The sequence below is a fragment of the Aotus nancymaae genome, unplaced genomic scaffold, assembly GCF_030222135.1.
Source record: "Aotus nancymaae isolate 86718 unplaced genomic scaffold, 86718_ANA_hifiasm-v0.15.2.pri h1tg000131l, whole genome shotgun sequence".
Classification (NCBI taxonomy): domain Eukaryota; kingdom Metazoa; phylum Chordata; class Mammalia; order Primates; family Aotidae; genus Aotus; species Aotus nancymaae.
Genome location: NW_026988546.1, coordinates 5505324 through 5526582, shown reverse-complemented (window position 1 = coordinate 5526582; position 21259 = coordinate 5505324). Strand labels below are relative to the sequence as shown.

At 42.9% G+C, this 21259-nt stretch overlaps 1 protein-coding gene across 9 annotated transcripts in view; it reads right to left on the bottom strand.

Annotated features, from left to right (window-relative positions):
• Positions 1-21259, bottom strand: part of NPAS2 (neuronal PAS domain protein 2) — a 171553-nt gene that overhangs the window by 63580 nt on the left and 86714 nt on the right. For all 9 annotated transcript variants that reach the window (XM_012477642.2, XM_064371435.1, XM_012477637.3 and 6 more), the window contains one exon: positions 5604-5752. In XM_012477642.2, the coding sequence (XP_012333065.1) occupies positions 5604-5752 (149 nt within the window). The remainder of the gene's footprint in view (positions 1-5603; positions 5753-21259) is intronic.

The following is a 21259-nucleotide window of genomic DNA, read 5'->3' as shown; positions in this document are numbered from 1 at the left end:
TCTGTAAGACTCTTTTGACCACTAGGATCGAACTGTAGATTAACTGTTTGTCTAGCAGAAGAGTCTTTATGGAAGCTGAAATTTCACTGAGATAGAAATCCATTCAACTTAATGGTGAAGGAAAAATGAAAGACCCATTTCTTTCACCTGAGTAATTTTTAGATCATTCTGTATGACTGGGTATTTTGTTAACACTAGCATAATAATACCGAAAGCAGCCATCTCATTCACTTTGTATTTCAACAACTCAATTGGACTCCTTGGAAATTAAGGTTCAGTTGATGGCATATTGAAAAAATATGTTAGATACGATGTCTCAAATCGAGAAAAAAAAAATGTTCCCCTGGGAAATAAAATTCAGTGTTATGGTCAAAGTGGTTTCTAAATTTCAAGGGAAACAAAACCACCCGAGAGCCATTTTTGTAGGAAAACACTGTGATTAAGAGCCAACCCCCAAAATTCTACTCCGGTATCACTTGTAGCCATTTCCTGGAGTGCTCAACTCCCCATCGCTCCTGGTATGTCTGAATAATAAGCAGTATTTCTTTGGGATGTATGTGGTCAAATGAAAGTCTGGAAAATGGAGCAGAAATTCCACAGCTCTCCTGGGTAAATATTACCCTGTTCAATAGGGAAATTTCTCCTTGTTCTACAGCTCTACCCACCTTACCTTCCATCTATGAAGATAGACACATTGAGGAGGTGTGAATGAGGAATGGGATTTAATGTTAGGAGAAAATTTCATTACGTCAGCTTGAGACTCACTCAGGAAGAAGATAACGTGTAGGCCAGCCTGACCCTGTAGAACTAACATTTAGGGCCGGGCACAGTGGCTCACACCTGTAATCCCAGCACTTTGGGAGGCCAAGGTGGGTGGATCGCCTGAGGTCAGGAGTTTGAGACCAGCCTGGCCAACACTGGGAAACCCCTGTCTCTACTAAAAATACAAAATTAGCTGGGTGTGGTGGCTGGCACCTGTAATCTCAGCTACTTGGGAGGCTGAGGTAGGAGAATCACTTGAACCTGGGAGGCAGAGTTTGCAGTGAGCTGAAATCATGCCATTGCACTCCAGCCTGGGTAACAAGAGTGAGACTTCATCTCAAAAAAAAAAAAAAAAAGAAAGAAAGAAGGAAAGAAAAAGAACATTTAGATGGATGTGGATAAGAATGTCCAATTTGTCCTGCTATTTACGTACTTTAGGGATTTCTCTCTTATAATAGCTACTGTACAAAATTTTCCTACAAAGAAACATGATCAGATTCCCATGTTGATTTGGATTACTTCAGAGAGAGTAAGTGTACAGTCCAGGATTAAAATTTATTTCCCAAGCTGAGAAAATAATGCTGAAAGATTATTAGGGAAAGAGCTAAATAATTATAACTGCTCAGACCTAATCATCTTTCCTTACTTATCATGTGGTCCCTCTTTAGCATGAAGGCAGGCAGTATGTTGAAATTCATAGTTCTTAACCCCCACTGCACATCGGAATCACCTGGGGAGCTTTAAAAATGCTGATGCCTGGGCCTTACCTAGCCATCTGCTGGTGAAACGCTCTCCACCCTCTACAACAAACAGCCCTGATTTGCAGTGTTTGCCCCTTTGTGTAAATACTCCTACCATGGCTGATTTCAAGCTACCCACTTGATGTCAACCAGCTTGCAAAACTCCTGAAAATTGAACGGTCTTCTCTGGCAAGCTGGTATACCATTGTGGTCCCACCCCTAGAGATTGTGTCATATTGGTCTGTTGGGGGGCTACCTGGTAACATGTATTTTTCAGAAGCTCTTCAGGTGATTCAAATTCACAGACAACGCTGAGAACCAGCAGTCTAAATGGACACACTGATGAACTGCTGTAGTGCAGCTGTGACATAAATATCCACAAGAGCCCTGTAGATCACCTCTTGTAAAGGAGCCATAGAGTACAGTGCTAAAAACTTGGGCTCTGGAGACAGGCTGCTGTCTGTTTAGAGTCTGCATTTTCCTGGCTGTCTGACTTGGATGAGTGAGCAACTTGACCTTGTGTGCCTCATCCGTGCGATGGAACTAACTCAAAGTGCTGCCATGGGCTGGGTGAGGAGGCCTGTGATCCCAGCACTTTGGGAGGCCAAGGCAGGAGGATTACTTGAGGCCAGGAGTTTGAGACCAGTCTGGCCAAAGTGGCAAAACCTGGTCTCCACTAAAAATACAAAAATTAGCAAGGTGTGGTGGCACACACCTGTAATCCCAGCTACTCGGGAAGCTAAGACAGGAAAATTGCTTGAACCCGGGAGGTGGAGGTCGCACAGTGAGCTGAAACTGCACCACTGCACTCCAACATGGGTGACAGAGTGAGATTCTGTCTCCAAAAAAAAGTGCTGCCATGAAGAGGAGCTCTACGTAGAGGAGTTCTTGTACACAAAACCTCTAGAACACTGTCCAGCTCATAGCAAGCCCTGAGTAAATGCCAATGGCCAATGTTCTCTGTTGCAGATACCTGCAGAGTCCATGTCCATTTGGATTGCAAGTGAAGGAAAGTGGTTGCTTTGTTTTATGCTTTAGTCCAAGTTTTGGTCCAACAACTCTATTTCTACAAAAAATGTACCATGAATTCTCTGCTTTCTTTTGAATAGGAAATCACAGAGATGTGTGAGATCCTGGCACGATCCTGGGTGTGTTTAAGCGGGTTGTGCAGAGTAGGCCTTCATCTTATGAAGAAGGCGAGCTGAAGCAGGCTCTCCTGGCATTTGGAGGCTGCATTTCTACTGACTGATCCTTTCCAGGGCCCAGATTTGACAATTCTGTAATTCCACAGTGGACAGAGCCCAGCATAAATGTCAGGCTGATGAACTTGATCCCAGCTGTCCTGCTTCTCAGTGGCACTGACCTAGTTTGAGTAATTTGTACAAAATATCTTGGCAATCAAACCAACCTGCTATTTCACTTGGCTAAATCATTATTTAGGAAATATAACCATTTTGATTAAATTATCGGGGCAATCAAATACTGCTGTAACACTTCATTCCAATCCTGCTTGATTGGTCTTCCCTGACTTTTAACAAAAGCAATTAACATGTTCTTTACTCTCTCCTGGGCAGCTTTGGGGAAAAAAATGAGGATATATCATTACTGTCACATTGTTAATAGGTATATATGATAATCAAAGAAATAATAAAAGGATAAGAAGTATAATAAAACTTTCTGATGTCCCAGCCACGTCCTCTTTTATGAAATCATCTTGTCTAGGAAAATGTTCGGTGGAAGAGGCACATCACTGCATGCACGGAAGAACTGTAATTATTTCCTCACTAATTCTGACATTTCTGACTTATTATGTTTGGTGTCATGATTAAAGAAAAAATAATTCTGCTCTTCCTGCTTGCTAATAGGTTTTGAGCCCTTTTAACTATTCTGTGACTTTTTGTAACATCCTGGGTGACTGTCAGGGTAGGTGTAATCAGCACTAACAGGTAAAAGGGTTTGAAGGAGAGGAAAAGGGAGAGAGAATGATTTGAGAAAGACCTGAGTTCAAGGATGGGTTCAAGTGGCATATGCAGGTGATCATGTGATGGAATACTATATATGAATGAAAGGGAACTAGCAATAGCACTGGAAGAATGGGAGGAATCACATAAACATCATATGCTAATTCATGGTTCTATCTGAGTAAGTTCCCAACAGGCAAAACCAACCTATGGGGTTAGAAAGTCAGCACAGAGGGTCCTTCTTTTGGGAAAGCAGAGGAAGACAGAAAGGAACTTCTATTTCTTGACTTGGGTCATTGGTTCCCTGGCTGTGTCTGCTTTGTGAAAATTAATTCAACTGTACAGTTATGATTTATATATTCTCTGTATGTGTTACTTTTATAAAGTATGACAAAGATAGAAAAAGAATGGAATGCCAGGATAACTGGAAATCCACATGCAAAAGGATGAATTTTCACTGCCTACCTTACGACATCCACAAAAATGAACATAAAATGGACCAAATATCTATGCTTGACCTACAGTTTAAAATTATAAACCTCTTAGGAGAAAACAAAGATATAACTCTTCGTTATCTTAGATCAGGCAATGGTTTCTTAGATAGAATGCCTCAAGCACAAGCAATCAAAATAAAAAATTAAATTGGACATTAACCGATTAAAACTTAAAACCTCTGTGTGTCAAAGAATATCACCTGAAAAGTAAAAAGACAATCCACAGAATGGGGGAAGATATTTTCAAATTCTATACCAGTTAAGGGTCTAGTATCCATAATGTATGGAGAACTCTTAACACTCAAGAATAAAAAGATAAATAATTTAAAAACGGGCCATGGATTTGGACATTTCTCCAAAGAAGATATGCAAATGGCCCATAAGTACATGAAAAGGTCATGAAAAGGAAAACATCATTAGTCATCAGGGAAATGCAAATCAAAGTCATATGAGACATCGCTTCATACTCACTAGGGAGATATTAATAATAGTCATAATAAAAAAAAGACAGTAACAAGTATTGGCAAGGATGTGGAGAAATTGGAACCCTCATACGCTGCTGCTGGAATGTAACTTGGTACAAGCCACCTTGGAAAACAGTTTGGCAGTTCCTCAAAAAGTTAAACACTACCATTTAGTGCAGCAATTCCCCTCCTAGGAATACAAACAAGAGAAGTGAAAACATGTATCAACTCAAAAATGTGTATATGAATGTTCACAGCAGCATCATTCTTAACATCCAAAAATTGCAAACAACCCAAATATCCAAAAACTGATGAAAGGATAATCAAAATATGGTATTAATATTAATATATCCATACAATGGAATGTTGTTGGTCCATAAAATGGAATAAAGTACTCGCACATGCTAAAACACAGATGCTAAGTGAAAGAAGCCAGATACAAAAGACCACATACCGTATGATTCTATTTGCATACAATGCCTAGAATAGGGGAGTTCATAGCGACAGAAAATAGATTAGTGCTTGCCAGGACCTGGACGGAGGGGGAAGAATGAGAAATGATCACTAATGGATACAGGGTTTCTTTTTTAGCATGATGAAATTAGATAGTGGTGATGGTTACATCACCTTGTGAATGTTCTAAAGGCCACTGCGGTCTATACTTTAAAATGGTGAATTTTATGGTATGGAAATTATATCTCAATAAAAACACAATGAAAGTGACATTAAGAAAATAAATTCTTTTCAATGTATTTATTCATGATGTAGCTCAAAAGACCAAAGAGTTTGGGGGCAGTGGCAGAGAGGGAGGAAAAGGCCCACACAGTGTGATCCCACAGGAAGGAAGTACTTGGCCACTGCGTCTGTTCAGCATTGAATAAAAGACACTTGCTCCAGGGAGTTTTGATCAAGACCTTGTCACTGAATGCCATGCTGCTTCGGCTGGGCGCTACCTGTGAGGTTGTTCTAGATTCTCTCGTCTGGCTTACAATGCAATTGAGAAGCATGTGTCCTCTCCCCACCTAGCCAGAGATGGGCTGATAGAGGGTCGAATGCCTCTGAAAGGGGAAGCCCTCGACTGGTAAGGCTGGGCCTGGCTGGGGAGGAAGCCCAGACTGGTGAAGTCATCACCACATGGACAGGGCAGGGCAGAAGAAAAACAGAGAGAAGGGTGACCTTTACCATTGTGTTTCTGCAAAAATCCGATGACCTTTTCCAACACGGTGGTTTTGTCCATTTTCCGTGTGTTGCCAGGGAGCATGGAGCTAAGCTCTTTGATGAGAACATTGAACTGGTCCCGACGCTTCTTCTCAGACTTGTTTCGAGAAGCTCTGTAAACACAAAATGAGCAGGTTACTGGAACATTCCACGTCACAAAGGCTTTGTTATGAAACAGAAGCACTTTCTATTAGAGCACATTCTATTGTGATCATCTATCTTATCAAAAAACTCTCTCAGGAAGGTCACGCTGGCGACATTTCCGGGGAAGGGCAATAGAAAATGTTTTGCTAGACTCTTGGCCACAAAAGACAGACAGCAGTAACAACCAGTAAGTTCTGACTCAGACTCAAGATCTTACACAGATTAGCTCTGAGGCCGATGCTGCTCATTTGGACTTCATGGAGCTGTAGCTTTCAGAGAGCAAAGGACAGTTGTGGACTGAGATGGCTGTGCTGGGAGAGCCCTTCCTAAGACTCAAACCATGTCCCCTCCAATCCAGATCACCCAGCCTGGTTCCAGGGCCGTAGCGGGGGCCAGGTGTCTCGTATGCCACCAGGGCATATGTCCTGGCCCCTGCTCCAAAGAGCTCATCGCCCTGTTGGGGGAGGCAAGACACGTCCTGCCCACATCAGCCAGGGCAGATGTATGATGGGTACTGCACATGGCTGTCAAGCTGCTCAGAGCAGCTGAACCCTTTTTAAAATGACATGGAGGAAACTTAAATGCATATTACTAAGTTAAAGAAGCCAGTCTGAAAAAGCTGAACACTGTATGAGAGAAAGAATATGACATCCTGGAAAATGAAAAACTACAGAGACAGCACAAAGATCGGTGGTTGCCAGGGGTTAGGGAGGGATGAACAGCTGGAGCACAGGGGATTTGTAGGGCAGTGAAGCCACTCTGTATGGTACCATAATGGTGGATGTGTGTCATCACACATTTGTCTAGACTTGGAGAATGTACAACACTAGGAGTGTGCCCTGATGTTAGCTCTGGACTCTGGGTGGTAACAATGTATCAAGCTCATCAGCTATAACTAATCACCACTCTTGTGGGGGATGGTGATAATGGGGGAGGCTGAGTATGTCTAGGGAGGGCCCAGTGGATATGAGAACGCTCTGTATCTTTCACTCAATTTGTCTGTGAGCCTAAAACTGCTCCATAAAATAAAGTCTATTTTAAATAAGTAACACCCTGCACTGCACACCTATAGGAGAGATCAAAGCAAAACTGCTTGGTTTGAAGGGAGGGGCCTCTCCTCAGCCACCCAAACACCTCTGAGGACCGTGAGATCCTCGGGAACTTGAGTAGGGAATTGTGGCTCTCAGCGCTGCTGTAATTAACAACCAACAAGGAACACGTGATGCAGAAAGCCCTCCTGAGAAGCCCAGAAGCAGCACTGCTTGAGGGGTCTCCATATTCAATGACATGCCACAGGTCCTTCATCAACAATCCACATATTTGAAGGTGATCCAGGGCTGAGACAGCTGACTCACTCCTCCCCAATTTACTGAAGACTTATTCCAGAAGTCAGCTCTCTGAGAGAGAACAGGGGCCCCAGAGGCCAGGCCCATAAAACACTGCTGGCTTGTCCAGGCACCTGGGGCTGGCGGTCATGGTTCCCAGGGGAGCAAATCATTTAAGAGGAGGCTCCTGGCCAATGTGTGGTCAGGACAGAGCATGCTGCTGGATTCTGATTCACCTCCCTTGGAGCAGGTATCAGTATCTATAGGTTAACAGTATCAATAAAGACCCTGCTTCCCTAGACAGTCCTAGGACACAAAAGAACACATTTCCAAAACCCTTTCCCCAGACACCATGAGGACAGCAACCACTCAGATCGCCTCTGCCTAACTGCACACAACATCCCTTTATTTCAACACGCATCCCTTTATTTCACACCCGTCTCATACCAGTCCTAGCTCAGTTTAGGCTGTTTCCTGATAACATCTGGGCAATTCTTTAAAGCTCAGCTAATGTGCATGGTCACTGCCCCTTACCTAGGCGTCTCTTCCTGCCTCTCCCCTCCACCGTCTGTTGTTGGATTTTGGATTAAGGGATTTCTACAAAGGCCCTGTCCCTTGCTGAGATGCTCTCTTTACCTGAGCTCTCCCTCATCACACACTAGCTGCAGGCGTGGCGGCAAGATGTTGAGGAGTCTTGTTGCTAGTCCAGGGTAAAAGGCACCATGTTCAAACACACAGGAGGGAAGAAAGAAACCCTTTAACTTTCTGAGTGAGTGCCTATGCATTATAAATAATTTTTTGGCCTAGATTTTAAAGAGTGACATGCAACCTCCTTAGCCAAAAAAAGCTCTGTTCCTGTCCTAGTTTGCCCATTATAAATTATTTGTGAGCCAATAACACCCAGCTCATTACTGCTCTGTTCTCTTCTTCAATGGGTGTAATGACGACCAACATGGCCTGGCAGCAATTGCGACGAAGGCTCCTATCGTTAGTGACAGAAACACAAGCTCGTTTCCATCCGCCTCCGGCTGGGATGCACTGTGCTGCCCACTGGAAACTGGTCGGTGTCAGTTGGTTCTGCTGCTCTCAGGCAAGAGAAAGAAAACCAGCCTGGAATGACCTTTCCAAAAAGAAGGTCCTCTCAGCAGACCCTGAGACCACCACACACAGGCACTGGGATGGCAGGTTTTGAAAGACACCCCAACAGTCAGGCTTTGAGGGTTTTTTTGTTTTTTTGAGATAGAGTCTCGCTCTGTCACCCAGGCTGGAGGGCAGTGCCATGATCTCAGCTCATTGCAACTTCTGCCTCCCAGGTTCAAGTAATTCTCCTGCCTCAACCTCTCCAGTAGCTGGGATTACAGGTGCCCACCACCATGCCTGGCTCATTTTTGTATTTTTAGTAGAGACGGGGCTTTACCATGTTGACCAGGCTGGTCTCAAACTCCTGACCTCAGGTGATCCACTAGCAAAATGCTGGGATTACAGGCATAAGCCACCATGCCTGCCCAGGCTTTGGGGTTTTAAGGTATTTTTTTAACATTCAATAAAATTCATCCACTTTAAGTGCATAGTTTGGTGTATTAATTGGGTAACTACCACCAAAATCAAGATACACAACAGTTCCCTCATTCTAAAGAGGTTTCTCTTGTGTCTTTGTGATTGATCTGCCCACTCACAGCCACAGCCACAGGCCACCGGCCACCACTGGTCTGCTGTCAGTGTAGTTTCACCTGGTCTAGAATTTGACAGACGTGGAATCAGAGTATACAGCATTTGGCTTTCATTTAGCATGACGTTTTTGAGATGCCTCCATGTTGCTGCACATATTAACATCCTATTCTCTTTTCCTGCTGACTAGTATTCCTGTGTATGAACATGTCACAACATTTGGTCCATTTCCAGTTCAGGGGTAATAAGAATAATACTGTTCTGAATACTCATGTACAGATCTTTGGGTAGATAGAGGCATTCATTTCTCCTGGGTGAATACAGAGGCATGGAATTGCTGGGTCATCTGTTATGTGTATGTTTAACCAGATAAGACACAGCTGCACTGTCATACAAAGCTGGCTACACTTTTTGCTTTTCCACCAGCAATATATGAAAGTCCCAGATGTTGCAATCCCTGACAACGCTTGCCAATGCTTGGTGTTGCGAGCCATTTTTTTTTTTTTTTTTTTTTTTGAGACAGAGTCTCACACTGTCACCCAGGCTGTAGTACAGTGGTGAGATCTTGGCTCACTGCAATCTCTGCCTCCTGGGTTCAAGCAATTCTCCTGCCCTCAGCCTCCCGAATAGCTGGGACTACAGGCATGCACCATCACACCCAGCTAATTTTTTGGAATTTTTAGTAGAGACAGGGTTTCGCCATGTTGGCCAGGATGGTCTTGATCTCCTGACCTTGTGATCCACCCCCCTCAGCTTCCCAAAGTTCTGGGATTACAGGCATGAGCCACTGTGCCTGGTCTTTTTTTTTTTTTTTTTTTAAACTTTATCCATTGAAATGTTATCTTATTGTGGCTTGCATTTGCATTTTTCTGGTGACTAGTGATGTAGAACATCTTTTTACATGCTTAATGGCCATTTATGTATCTTACTTTGTGAAGTGTTTGTTCAAATCTTCTGCCTATTTTCCAATTGGGTTGCTTGTCATCTTCTTATTGAGCTTAAGAGAGACAGAGTAAAAGAGAGAGAGAGGGAGGGAGAGACCAAGGGAGGGAGGAAGGGAAGGTATGTGTGTGTTTTAAATATACATGGATATTGATTTTTGAATGCAGGGCTCAAAAAGCCCCAAGTTATCTGTTCTGAAGCGTCCATCATTGGGCATCTTGGGGAGTTTAGGTCTGGTTACACAGGTAATATTTGCCGGGCACTTACTATGTATGTAATGGGCACCATGTTAAGAGCTTTACAACCATTCATTCCTTCAGTCTTCATGGCAACCCTTTAAGGCAGGTACTACTGAGTTACCATTCTGAGGGGAAGGAATGAGGCACTGAGAGTCTGTGTAACTCACCAACTTCACAGCTGGGAAGTGGTGCAGGCTGGCTCCAGTGCCCACACTGTGAGGCCATGCACCCTCCTGCCACTTCCTAGAGTTCCCTCCAAATCATTATGACATGATCTGTTATGGCCCAGTGGGGAAAGATATTGCAGGAAATCAAGGGAAGACTGTGACCCTCGCTTCAGCTCCCAGGAGGAGTGGCCTTTCCCACTGTCATGGTCACCTGTGGTGTCAGGATTGCCGTTCACAGAATATTTCCAGTTTGTCTTCTAGACAACATAGGAAGGGGCGCTTCCCTGCCCCTTCGCTCAGCCAAGAACATGTAGGCACAAGCGCCATGTGTTGGTTACCAGGGAGAAGCATGAAGAGTCGGTGCAAAATCTGCCTCATTCCTTTTTCCATTCACCTCCCCTTGGCAATGGGAGGTGAAGCCTCTCTCAGTCTGGGTCCTTGGGTGAGGACACTTTAAAGCAAGGGCCTGGCAGCTCTGTGACGGGCACATCAGCTTTACTGAGATTGGGGATTGTGTGCCACACAGCACAACCTAGCCTATCTTGGCACACATAGTAGGGGATTGAGGCAGAAAGGCAACCACAGGTAGAACTCAAAAATCCATTTATTAAATGCAATACAGACAGTCCTCCAGGGAAGGGCAGACAGGTCACCTCCTAGGACACTTAATAACTATACATGTTTATGGGGTACAATGTGATGTTCTGATATATATATATATATGTATATATATATATACAACATGGAATGACTGAATTAAGCTAATTACCCTGTCACTTCACTTATTTGTGGCAAGACATTTGAAATTTACTCTCCTTACAATTTTGAAATATACAACACTATACATTATTATTAACTACAGTCACCCTGCTGTGCGATAGATCTCAAAACCTGATTCCTCCTGTCTAACTGAAGCTTTCTACCCTTTGACTAATGTCTCCCACTTCCTACCCCTTTGACAAGGTCTCTTCCACTTCTGACTTGATGATTCTCTGGACCGGGGCAATTAGAGACAGGAAGAATATCCTTTGTTGATTAACACCTTCTGTGCACTAGGCGCTCCATCAAGTGATTATGGAGGAGGCGCAAATGAGGTCTCGGCGCTCAACTAAAAGCAGCTCAGAGTCTAGAGGAAGAGATAGAACTCACTCCTCAGTGGCTGGTACAGGAGGTGCAACGTGATACTGCCCGGTGAGAAGTTCCAATGAATCACCAAGGGTGTTCACCAAGGAGGAAGCCCAGCCATGGAGTCCCCAGAGGTGAGCACATGAGGTGGGTTCAAGGGCTGCATGGTCAGGGGTGAACAGGACAGCCCAGGGGAAAGCTGGGTGGTGAAGTTTGGCAGCAGAATTGGGCTCAAGTGGAGAAGGAAAGGATAGGGTGGGGAGGCAGCGGGAGGCCGACAGCACAGTCCTGAATGGCAGATCAAGCAACCTGGCCTGAGCTTTTGGATGAGTAGGGACAGGGTAAGGAAATGAAATGGGTGAGGACCTCAGAAAAGAACAAGGAACCCAACTTAGTGGGAAGTCAGCAGAGACAGGAAGGGTCTGTGAGGCTCCTCCACCCCAAAGCACAGCACTGAGCTGCTGCTCCCCGCACCATGCTCCTGGTGGGGCATGTTAGGAAAGAGCCAAGCGAGGTTCAGTCCAACTTCAGAGCCTCAAAACAGTAACGCTGACGATGGATGCTTTAAAACTTTTTTTCTTAAAATCAACACACAGTAAGCCTGACTTTTTCTTCAGGTGTAAGGTTCTATACATTTTAGCAGACGTATACATGTATGCAACCGTCATCACCATCAAGACACAAGACAGCTCTCTACAAAGGTCTCTCATGCCCTCCACTCCCCGTAAACCCTGGCCAGCTCTGTTCTGTTCTCCACGCCTATGCTCTCTTTTCAAGAATGTCGTAAAAATATAATCCTACAGCATGCAACCTTTTGAGCCTGGCTGCTTCTACCCAGTGTAATGCCTTTGAGATTTATTCAACTTGAGTCTGTCAATACCATGTGCCTTCTCGTTCCTGAGTTTTCTACTGTATGGGTGTTGTTCCACAGCCGGTTTATCCATTCCCCCATTGAAGAAATTCAGGTTGTTTCCAGTTTGGGTAATTAAGAATAGAGTTGCTATACCCATTGGTGTACAGGTTTTTCAGTGAACGTGTTTTTATTTCTCTGAAGTAAAGAACCCAGGACTAGAACGTCTGAGTCATATGGAAATTATGTTTATAAGAAACTAGCAGACTGTTTTCCAGAGTGGCCGTGCAATTTTACCTCCTTACCAGCAATGTATGAGTGATCCAGTGTTCTACAACCTGAAAGGAAATTAGTATTGTCAGCACTTTAAATTTTAGCTAATCTAAGAATGTTGCCATGGTACATTATGTCTCTAATGGCTAAAGGGAGTATCTTTTCAGTTCTTCTGACATCTGTAGACCCTCTTTGAGGAAGCATCTGCTCATATCTTTTGCCCATTTTAAAACTGGGTTGTCTATTTCATTACTATTGAGTTTTTAGAGTTCCTTGTATTTTCTGGATACAAGTCTTTTGTCAGATATGTGATTTGCTAGTTCCTTCTACCTGACTATAGCTTGCCTTTTCATTCTCTTAGTAGTAACTTACAGAGTGAGTTTTTAATTTTGATGAGGTCCAAGTTAACAATTTTTTCTCTTATGAGTTGTACTTTTGGTGCTAGGTCTAGGAACTCTTTGTCTAACCTTGTAGACTACAAAGACTTTCTCCTACTTTTTCTTCTTATGGTTTTACAGTTTTGTGTATGTTACATTTAGATTTATAATCTATTTTAAGTATTAATTTTTATTTCATGAATGTTAGATTTTGCCAAAGCCTTTTTCTGCATCAATCGATATAATCATGTGGTTTTTCTTTTGTAACTTCATTACATAATGGATTACATTGATTTTTGAATTCTGAATAGCTTTTCATTCCCTAGATAAGCTTCACTTGATTGTAATTTTTAAAAGATATATAGATATCTTATATATAAAAGATATATATATAGTTGAATGTAATTTGCTAATGTTTTATTGACAAATTTTATATTTATGTTTATGAGGAATGCTGTTCCGTAGATTTCCTTTCTCATACTGTCTTTGGGTAATGCTGATCTCATAAAATAAATCGGAAAGTACTTCCTCATCTTCAACTTTCTGGGAGACTGTGCACAGAATTAGTGATATTTCTTCTTTAAATGTTTCCCAGAAATCATTTTCACCAGTGAAATCATTTTGGTCTGGAGATTTCCTGTTCAGGTTTTTAACTACAAATTCAATTCCTAGCTATAGGACTCTAGATTTTCTCTTTTATCTTTTGTGAGTGTGGTAGTTATGGTTTTTAAGTAATTGGTTCATCTCATCTAAGTGGTTGGATTTTATGTGGATCCAGTTGTTCGTACTATTTCCTTACGGCCGTTTGAATGTCTGAGGGATATTTAATGATAGTCCTTCTTATTCCTGCTATTGATAAATTGTGTCTTTGTCAGTCCCTCAATAGACTTATCAATTTTTTATTTTTTACATATATATATATATATACTTAAATTTTGTTTATTTATTTATTTTTTGAGACAGAGTCTTGCTCTGTCACCCAGGTTAGAGTGCAATGGCGCAATCTCGGCTCACTGTAACCTCCATCTCCCAGGTTCAAGCGATTGTCCTGCCTCAGCATCCTGAGTAGCTGGGATTACAGGCACCAACCACCACACCCAGCTAATTTTTGTATTTTTAGTAGAGATGGCGTTTCATCATCTTGGCCAGGCTGGTCTTGAACTCCTGATCTCGTGATCCATCTGCTTCAGCCTCCCAAAATGCTGGGATTACAGGCATAAGCCACTGTGCTAGGCCATTTATATATATATTTTTTGAGATGGCGTCTCACTCTTCTCCAGGCTGGAGTGCAGTGGCATAATCTCAGCTCACTGTAACCTTCGCCTCCTGGGTTCAAGCAATTCTCCTGCCTCAGCCTCCTGAGTAGCTGGGATTACAGGTGCACACCACCATGCCCAGCTAATTTTTAAATTTTTAGTAGAGACGGGGTTTCACCATGTTGGGCAGGCTGGTCTCCAACTCCTGACCTCATGATCTGCCTGCCTTGGCCTCCCAAAGTGCTGGGATTACAGGTGTGAGCCAGTGCGCCCGGCCTTGTATGTTTATTTTTATTTAGCTAAAATATTTTCTAATATCCTTGAGACTTTCTCTTTGACACATGGATTACTACCAAGTTTGTTGTTTAATTTGCAAGATATGGAGATATTTTTGCTGCTATATTTCTGTTTCTAATTTTTCAACTGAATTTATTTACATTTGTTTTATGAAGCAGGGTTTGGTCTACTTTGTTAAATATTCAATATGTACTCGAAAATATGTGCATTCTGCTATTGTTGGCTGGAATGTTGTATAAATACCAATCAGATTCTGTTGGTTGATGGTCTTTTTCAGTTCTTCTATATCCTTGCTGAAGTTTACTCTACTAGTTCTATTACTAAGAGGGGCATATTAAAGACTCGTCTAAGTTCTTCAGGTTGTACTTCATGTAGTTTGAAGCTTTGTTTTTAGGTGTACACGTGTTAGGATCATTATTTGTTCTTGGTGAATGGATCCTTTATCATTATGTAATGTCACTCTTTATTCCAGGTAAATTTCTTTGCTCTGAAGTCTATTTCATTTGATATTAATAGAACCACTCTGGCTTTCTTTCAATTAGTGTTTGTGTGGTATATCATTTTCTATAGTTTCACTTTTACCCTCTACCTGTATCATCATATTTGAGTTGAATGCCTTGTGGACAGCATATATTTAGGTTATTTAAAAAAAATCATTCTGACAAAATCTGTTTTATAGTAGGCATATTTAGGCCATTTACATTTAACGCAATCACTTATATGTTTGAATTTACGTCTTCTATTTTAATGTGTTTTCTGTTTGTTCATTCTTCGTTTTGGGTTATTGTTCATTTCCCCTTTCCTGCCTTCTTTTGGATTATTTAAATATTTTTTAGTATTCCATTTTAATTTATCTATTGTTTTCTCCTCTGTATTTCTTTTGGCTTTTAGTAATAATTCTAAGGATTGTAATATACCTACCAACTCGTCTTTTCAAAGTGCACTGAGAATATTCTATCTTTTCAAATGGAATCTAGAAACTTTTCTCTATATAGCCCCCTCTACCTTCCCCCTCTTTTATGTTGCAATTGTCTTTTGTACCATATATACAATCACTGAATACCCTATTAGATTACCATTTCTATTATTCTTCCTTTATTCTTCATGTTCCAAGTTTCTATCTAGTATTATTTCCTTACTGTTGAAAAAACTTCCTTTAGTAACTCTCTCAGAGCAGGTCTCCTGACAGGAAGTTTCCATTCATTTGAGAATATCTTCATTTTACCTTCATTCCTGAAGTATATTTTCACTTCAGTAGAATTCTGAGTCAATAGGCTTTTTCTTTCAACATTTAAAAAATACTATACCCCTATCAGAAGGCTTCCCTGGTTTCTGATGAGAAATTCACAGTGCTACTAAAATATGTCCCACGTGGCCAGTCTTAAGACCTTGGGTGGTGGTCTGTTCTGAAGTTCGGACTGAGGGTCTATGGTATGCTGCTCAAGATCAGATCCATGCAGATTCCACTCAGGAGTGAGCCCAGGAACTCACAACCAGCTTTATAGGGTCAGTTTCCTGAGCTCCTCCCTCTCTGAAATCTGCCCAATATTTTCTGGTTCCCAGGCTCCCTTTCTGTTCTGTTGGCCAGAAAGCTGGCTCTATTTATCCTCCCCTGCCTCATACTACTTACATCTACACTTTCATCTGGGGCCAAGCAGTAGGAAGGTAAGGAGCAAGGGAGAAGAAAGCAGCAGGGTTTCACCACACCCTCTTGGAAGTGTAGCTGCTCTGTCTGGAGAGAGGTTCCCTTCCCTCTGCATAAAAGGTTTCACATGGATTCTGATTGCCACTGTTTCTCCTGCTATGCTGTTGTCAGAGGATTGCTTCTAGGATGCAAGGAAATAGAGAAGAAACAGAAAAGGGCAGATTTAACCTTGCTCAATCTGAGCATTAGGAGACCTTGTTCCTGCTCCTTAAGCTAGTACTAGAGCTCCTGGTCCTCTGCAGAATTCTGGGTCAATAACTTTTTTCTTTCAACATTTAAAGAATATTATACCCCTATCAGAAGGCTTCCCTGGTTTCTGATGAGAAATCCACAGTGCTACTAAAATATGTCCCACATGGCCAGTCTTAGACCTTGGGTGGTAGTCTGTTCTGAAGTTCGGACCTGAGGGTCTATGGTATGCTGCTCAAGATCAGATTCATACAGATGCAGCTCAGGAGTGAGCCCAGGAACTCACAACCAGCTTTATAGGGTCAGTTTCCTGAGCTCCTCCCTCTCTGGGTCTGCGGCTGCATTGAGTCTAGCCTAGGAGAGATTACAAGGGAAAAATGGGAAACTTGCAGCTGGTTTGGTAGTGCTTCCCCAATCTGCCCCCTACTATTTACTCTTCAGGGTTCTCAAATGGCTGTTTTATGCATTCTGTTCATGTTTTACAGCTGCATTCAGTGTGATGGACAGGATGGAGTAGGTTAACTCCATCTAACCAAGATCCAAAACTCTCATATTTCATATATCTTATGTATATTTTTTAGAAAGTTTGTAAAAGACCCATAGGAATCAAAGGGTGGGAACACAGAATATAAAAGCCAGGTGGCAGGGGCCGTTAATAAGATCCTTTTGCAGGAAAGCGTATGAGGTGAGCTGGACTGTAATTTATAAGAGACTCTTGAAGAAACATTATTTCTGGGTAGCTCTTGCAGAACAAAGAGAATGACAGATGAACTGGGCAGGCCCTTTTTCTCTTGATATTAGTGTGTCACTCTGGAATGAGCTGACATTAAAAAAGCATCAAAAGGAATCCACCATTGCATATCAACATGGAGTGTTACTAACCCAATAAAACTACTGTCCTATGCTTCCCTACCCTCTGAGAGTAGATGTGTGCCCCGGGAGTAGCTCTCTAGACCTCTAGAATTCCAGAGGTGGGTTGTATTTGCAGCTCAGGATCCAAGTGAGTCTTAGCACAGTAGCCCCATACTCTTACAAAGGGGCTGTGTTTATGGTATTTCAGGAGGGTGGAAGGAAGGAGAGTTACCCATAACGCATGGCAGGAGAGCACATGATTCCAAGGCAAAGTGTGATGCGCACACACACACACACACACACACACACACCCCTTGGGTGTCTCCCACAGGTGAAATCATGGAGGCCCTTCTCTGAGAGGATTTCATGAGACAGATGCATAGTATATACACCATACTCAATGCTTCTCTCCCCTCCTTGGTGAAGAGATGATACAGGTGTGTACACTTAGTGTGCAAGACTGGATTTCACACCCAGCTGCCCAAGAGGCATGGCTGTGGCTAGGATGGGGATCAGGTCCTTCTGAGGGGCCTGTGGCACAGAGGAGGAAGGAAGATGCTTATTTCCCAGCCTGCTGGGAGAGGCCCTGTGCCAAGAATAGTTTGAACATGCAGGTGAATGTCAATGTGCACCCCTAAGTTTGTGTCCTTGGCCCTCTCTCTTCCTTAAATTCACAAGAACACATGCATAGTGGTGCAGGTGCATTTTATACATCACCAAAAGTCCTATGTTTCCCTTGGCAAAAAAATTAAAAATCATTGTATCAGAACTCCTCATCTGTGAACTGGATCAGGAATGAGGATAAAAAGCAGTAAAAAGAAAAGAGGGGGAAAAAACGCTATCATTCCTAGCAGGCTCTTCCTTTTAATCCATTTCATCTGCAGACTGGTCTGGCCAGCAATGTCTTTAGCTTATGCATCTCTGGCTTCCATTGGGGAACCATCCATAACATCTAACAGGCTTCCCTGCTACTAGGATGCGTTTCCTGGTGCCACTTCCCAAGGATGCCATCTTTTAAACCGGCTCCACTAAGTCTAGTTCTGTTAACTGAGTAAATAGGACATCCTGATGGGGGAATACAGAATATGTTCTCTGAATCAAAGACAGTTGATCGAATGGAGCGAAAACTCATAAATTAAATGCTTTCCAATCAAGTTGGAAAGCTATGTTGAGAACTGGTGAAGGAAGCACTAGCAGGCTCCCTTGCTGCCAAGAAGAGCTGGGTATTTGAATAAGAGGTACGATAGTAGGTATGCGAATAGATATGCAGTTCTGTGAAGAATGACTTCTTGTCCTTGGAGGGTCTCTATAGTGAGGAGCTAAAGGCATTCTACGAGGCATCCTATTTTCATGCTCCCAGTTGCCACCAAGAGCTGAAGAGTGGTGGAGGGAACAGGACAATTCAGACAATATGGCTTGGTTGAAATGAGCATTAGACATGCTTCAGAAGATGTGAGTTCTCATCCTCGTTCTGCACCTAAGCCAGGAGAGAGTAAACAAGGCACTCCCAAACCCACAGGCCTCAGTTTCCTTTTAAAATATAGTGAGGACATTGATATGGTGATTTTGACACACAGCACTTAAAATTCTCTGAAGCTCTCCCATCAAATGATGGGTTCTAATTCTCCTTCCCTTGAATATGCCCTTGGAGACTGGCTCCTACTGAACAGATAGCAGAAGCAGTGACAATATGTGACTTCCAAAGCCAGGTACTAAGAGGAGATGGAGTTTCTCCATGACACTCGCCCTTGAATGCAACCATGTGTTGTGAGGAAGTCACGCCTCCATAGGAAAAGTTACTTCCAGTGGACATGCTGGTTAAAAGCCAACATCAGCCACAAGATGTAGAAGTGAATGTGTCTTCAAAGGGTTCTACCCGCCATCTCTGAGCTACTCTGGCTGACACCACATGGAACGGAACAGGCGCTTCCTTGCCAAGCCCTAGCCTAGTCAAAGATCCATGAGCAAAATGAACGCCATTGCTTTAATTCCTCACATTTGGGGTGGTTTGTTACATAGCAACAGATACTTAGAATAGTTAATGCCTAAACCAAAGACTCGCAGATATCCAGAGTTCCTTCTAGATGGGGAGTTCTGGCATACCTTACCTGGGGTCACTAGTTCTACATTATAGGATGTGACAGGAACTGAAAAGGGTACGGCGCTAGGCTTCCGAAATCTGAGTTTTATAAAATGAGCAAACTGCATCTTTCTAGAAGGCGTATCAGGATTAGGTCTTCTTCTTCTTTTGTAGTCTCCACAGTGCCTAAGTCTGAGGTTGTAGAAGGAACACAAATTTCTTACAGAACTGAAATATACCAAAGAGGTGCTCACATTTTAAGAGGCAAATGCAGAACGTGATGCTCAGTGAAGACAGTCCTGTCCCTAAAAGGTGAACTTTCCTAAAGAACGCAATAGAGCTGGTCATCCCCATTAACAAAGAGTATCTACGAGCATTCCTATTAAAACTGAATGGAGGCCGGGCACGATGGCTCACGCCTGTAATCCCAGCACTTTGGGAGGCCGAGGTGGGTGGTCACTTGAGACCAGGAGTTCAACATCAGCTTGGCCGACATGGTAAAACCTCATCTCCACTAAAAATACAAAAATTAGCCAGGCGTGGTGGTACATCATTGTAATCCCAGCTACTTGGGAGGCTGAGGCAGCAGGATGGCTTGAACCTGGGGGGTTGAGGCTGCAGTGAGCTGAGACAGTGCCACTGCACTCCAGCCTGGGAGACATAGCTAGACTCTGTCTTAAAAAACATTGAATGGAAATGTATAAAAAAGGCTGATAGGGAATATGCTATAATATTAACAGTGGCTATCTCCAAGTGTTATGATTATCAATGATCTTTGTGGCTGGGCAGGAGAATCATTTGAACCCGGGAAGCAGAGGTTGCCATGAGCCATGATCACGCCACTGCAGTCCAGCCTGGGCAACAAGAACAAAACTCCATCTCGATAAATAAATAACCTTTGTTTACATCTTTAAACATTTCAGAATTTTTCAAATGTTGTTTTGGTATTTTTAATGTACAAGAAAATGTATGATTATAATGGGAATACAGATGACATGGTTATTGCCTAAGATAGCGTTGGTCAATGGGTCTTCTGTGGAAAATCATGAAGAGTTACTTGAAGAAAGGGGAAGGACTATGGCAAGAGGAGGTTATTTTCTTGCTACTATGTTTTTATTTTTCAAGATAAATTTTTTAAAGTGCAGAGTTGTATGATTTTTGGTTGTTTGCTCATTGCAGTCTTAGCTCCTTTAATGTGCTGAGGAGCCCTGAAATTCTCCACAAGGGAGAAATAGTAAACACTCCATACTTATTTTGGGGCATTTCCTGGGATTAATATCCTCCAGAACACATTTTGGGTGATGTTGGCATAAAACAAGGTTCATATAAGGTCAGTGCAGTCCCCTTCCATGTACAGGCCTAGAACCTGGGGACAGGTGCACAACCCCTCATTTCCATAACCAAGGTAACGTCCCTGCATGCTGAGGCCATGGGGTTTGGGGGTATCACTGGGCTCAGAGTCTCAAGAAGTTCAGTGTAAGAAGACTTACAGGCTGGGTGTGGTGGCTCATGCCTGTAATCCCAGCACTTTGGGAGGCAGAGGCAGGTGGATCACTTGAGGTCAGGAGTTCAAGACAAGCCTGGCCAACAATGGTGAAACCCTGCCACTACCCAAAATACAAAATTAGCCAGACATGGTGGCAGGTGCCTGTAATCCCAGCTACTTGGGAGGCTGTGGCGGAAGAATCACTTGAACCCAGGAGACAGAGGTTGCAGTGAGCTGAGAATGCACCATCGCACTGCAGCCTGGGCAACTCTATCCTGGGCAACGGAGTGAGACTCTGTCGCAAAAAAAAAAAAAGTCACCTGGCTGGATGGGGAGAAAAGTCACCCCAGCAGGGCAGGCTGATGCCATCCTCATCTCATGGAGAACCTGGGGAACTACTGCAGAGACTTGGCGAAGCGTCTGGGGGTGACTGAGAGCAGCTGAGGCTGTCTTCTCCTGAGAAGCAACAGAACAGCTTTACTCTTAACTACAGTTAGCAGAAAGTGTCTGGGCCCAAATGGGAAGCTGGCCTAATTTTATGGTGATTCTTAGTTAACGGTTACACAGGCACCATTTAATTGGAACACGATTGTTAGGAACTTGTCACCAAAATTCTAAAAAGAAATGTTTAGCCTTTTCTAAAGA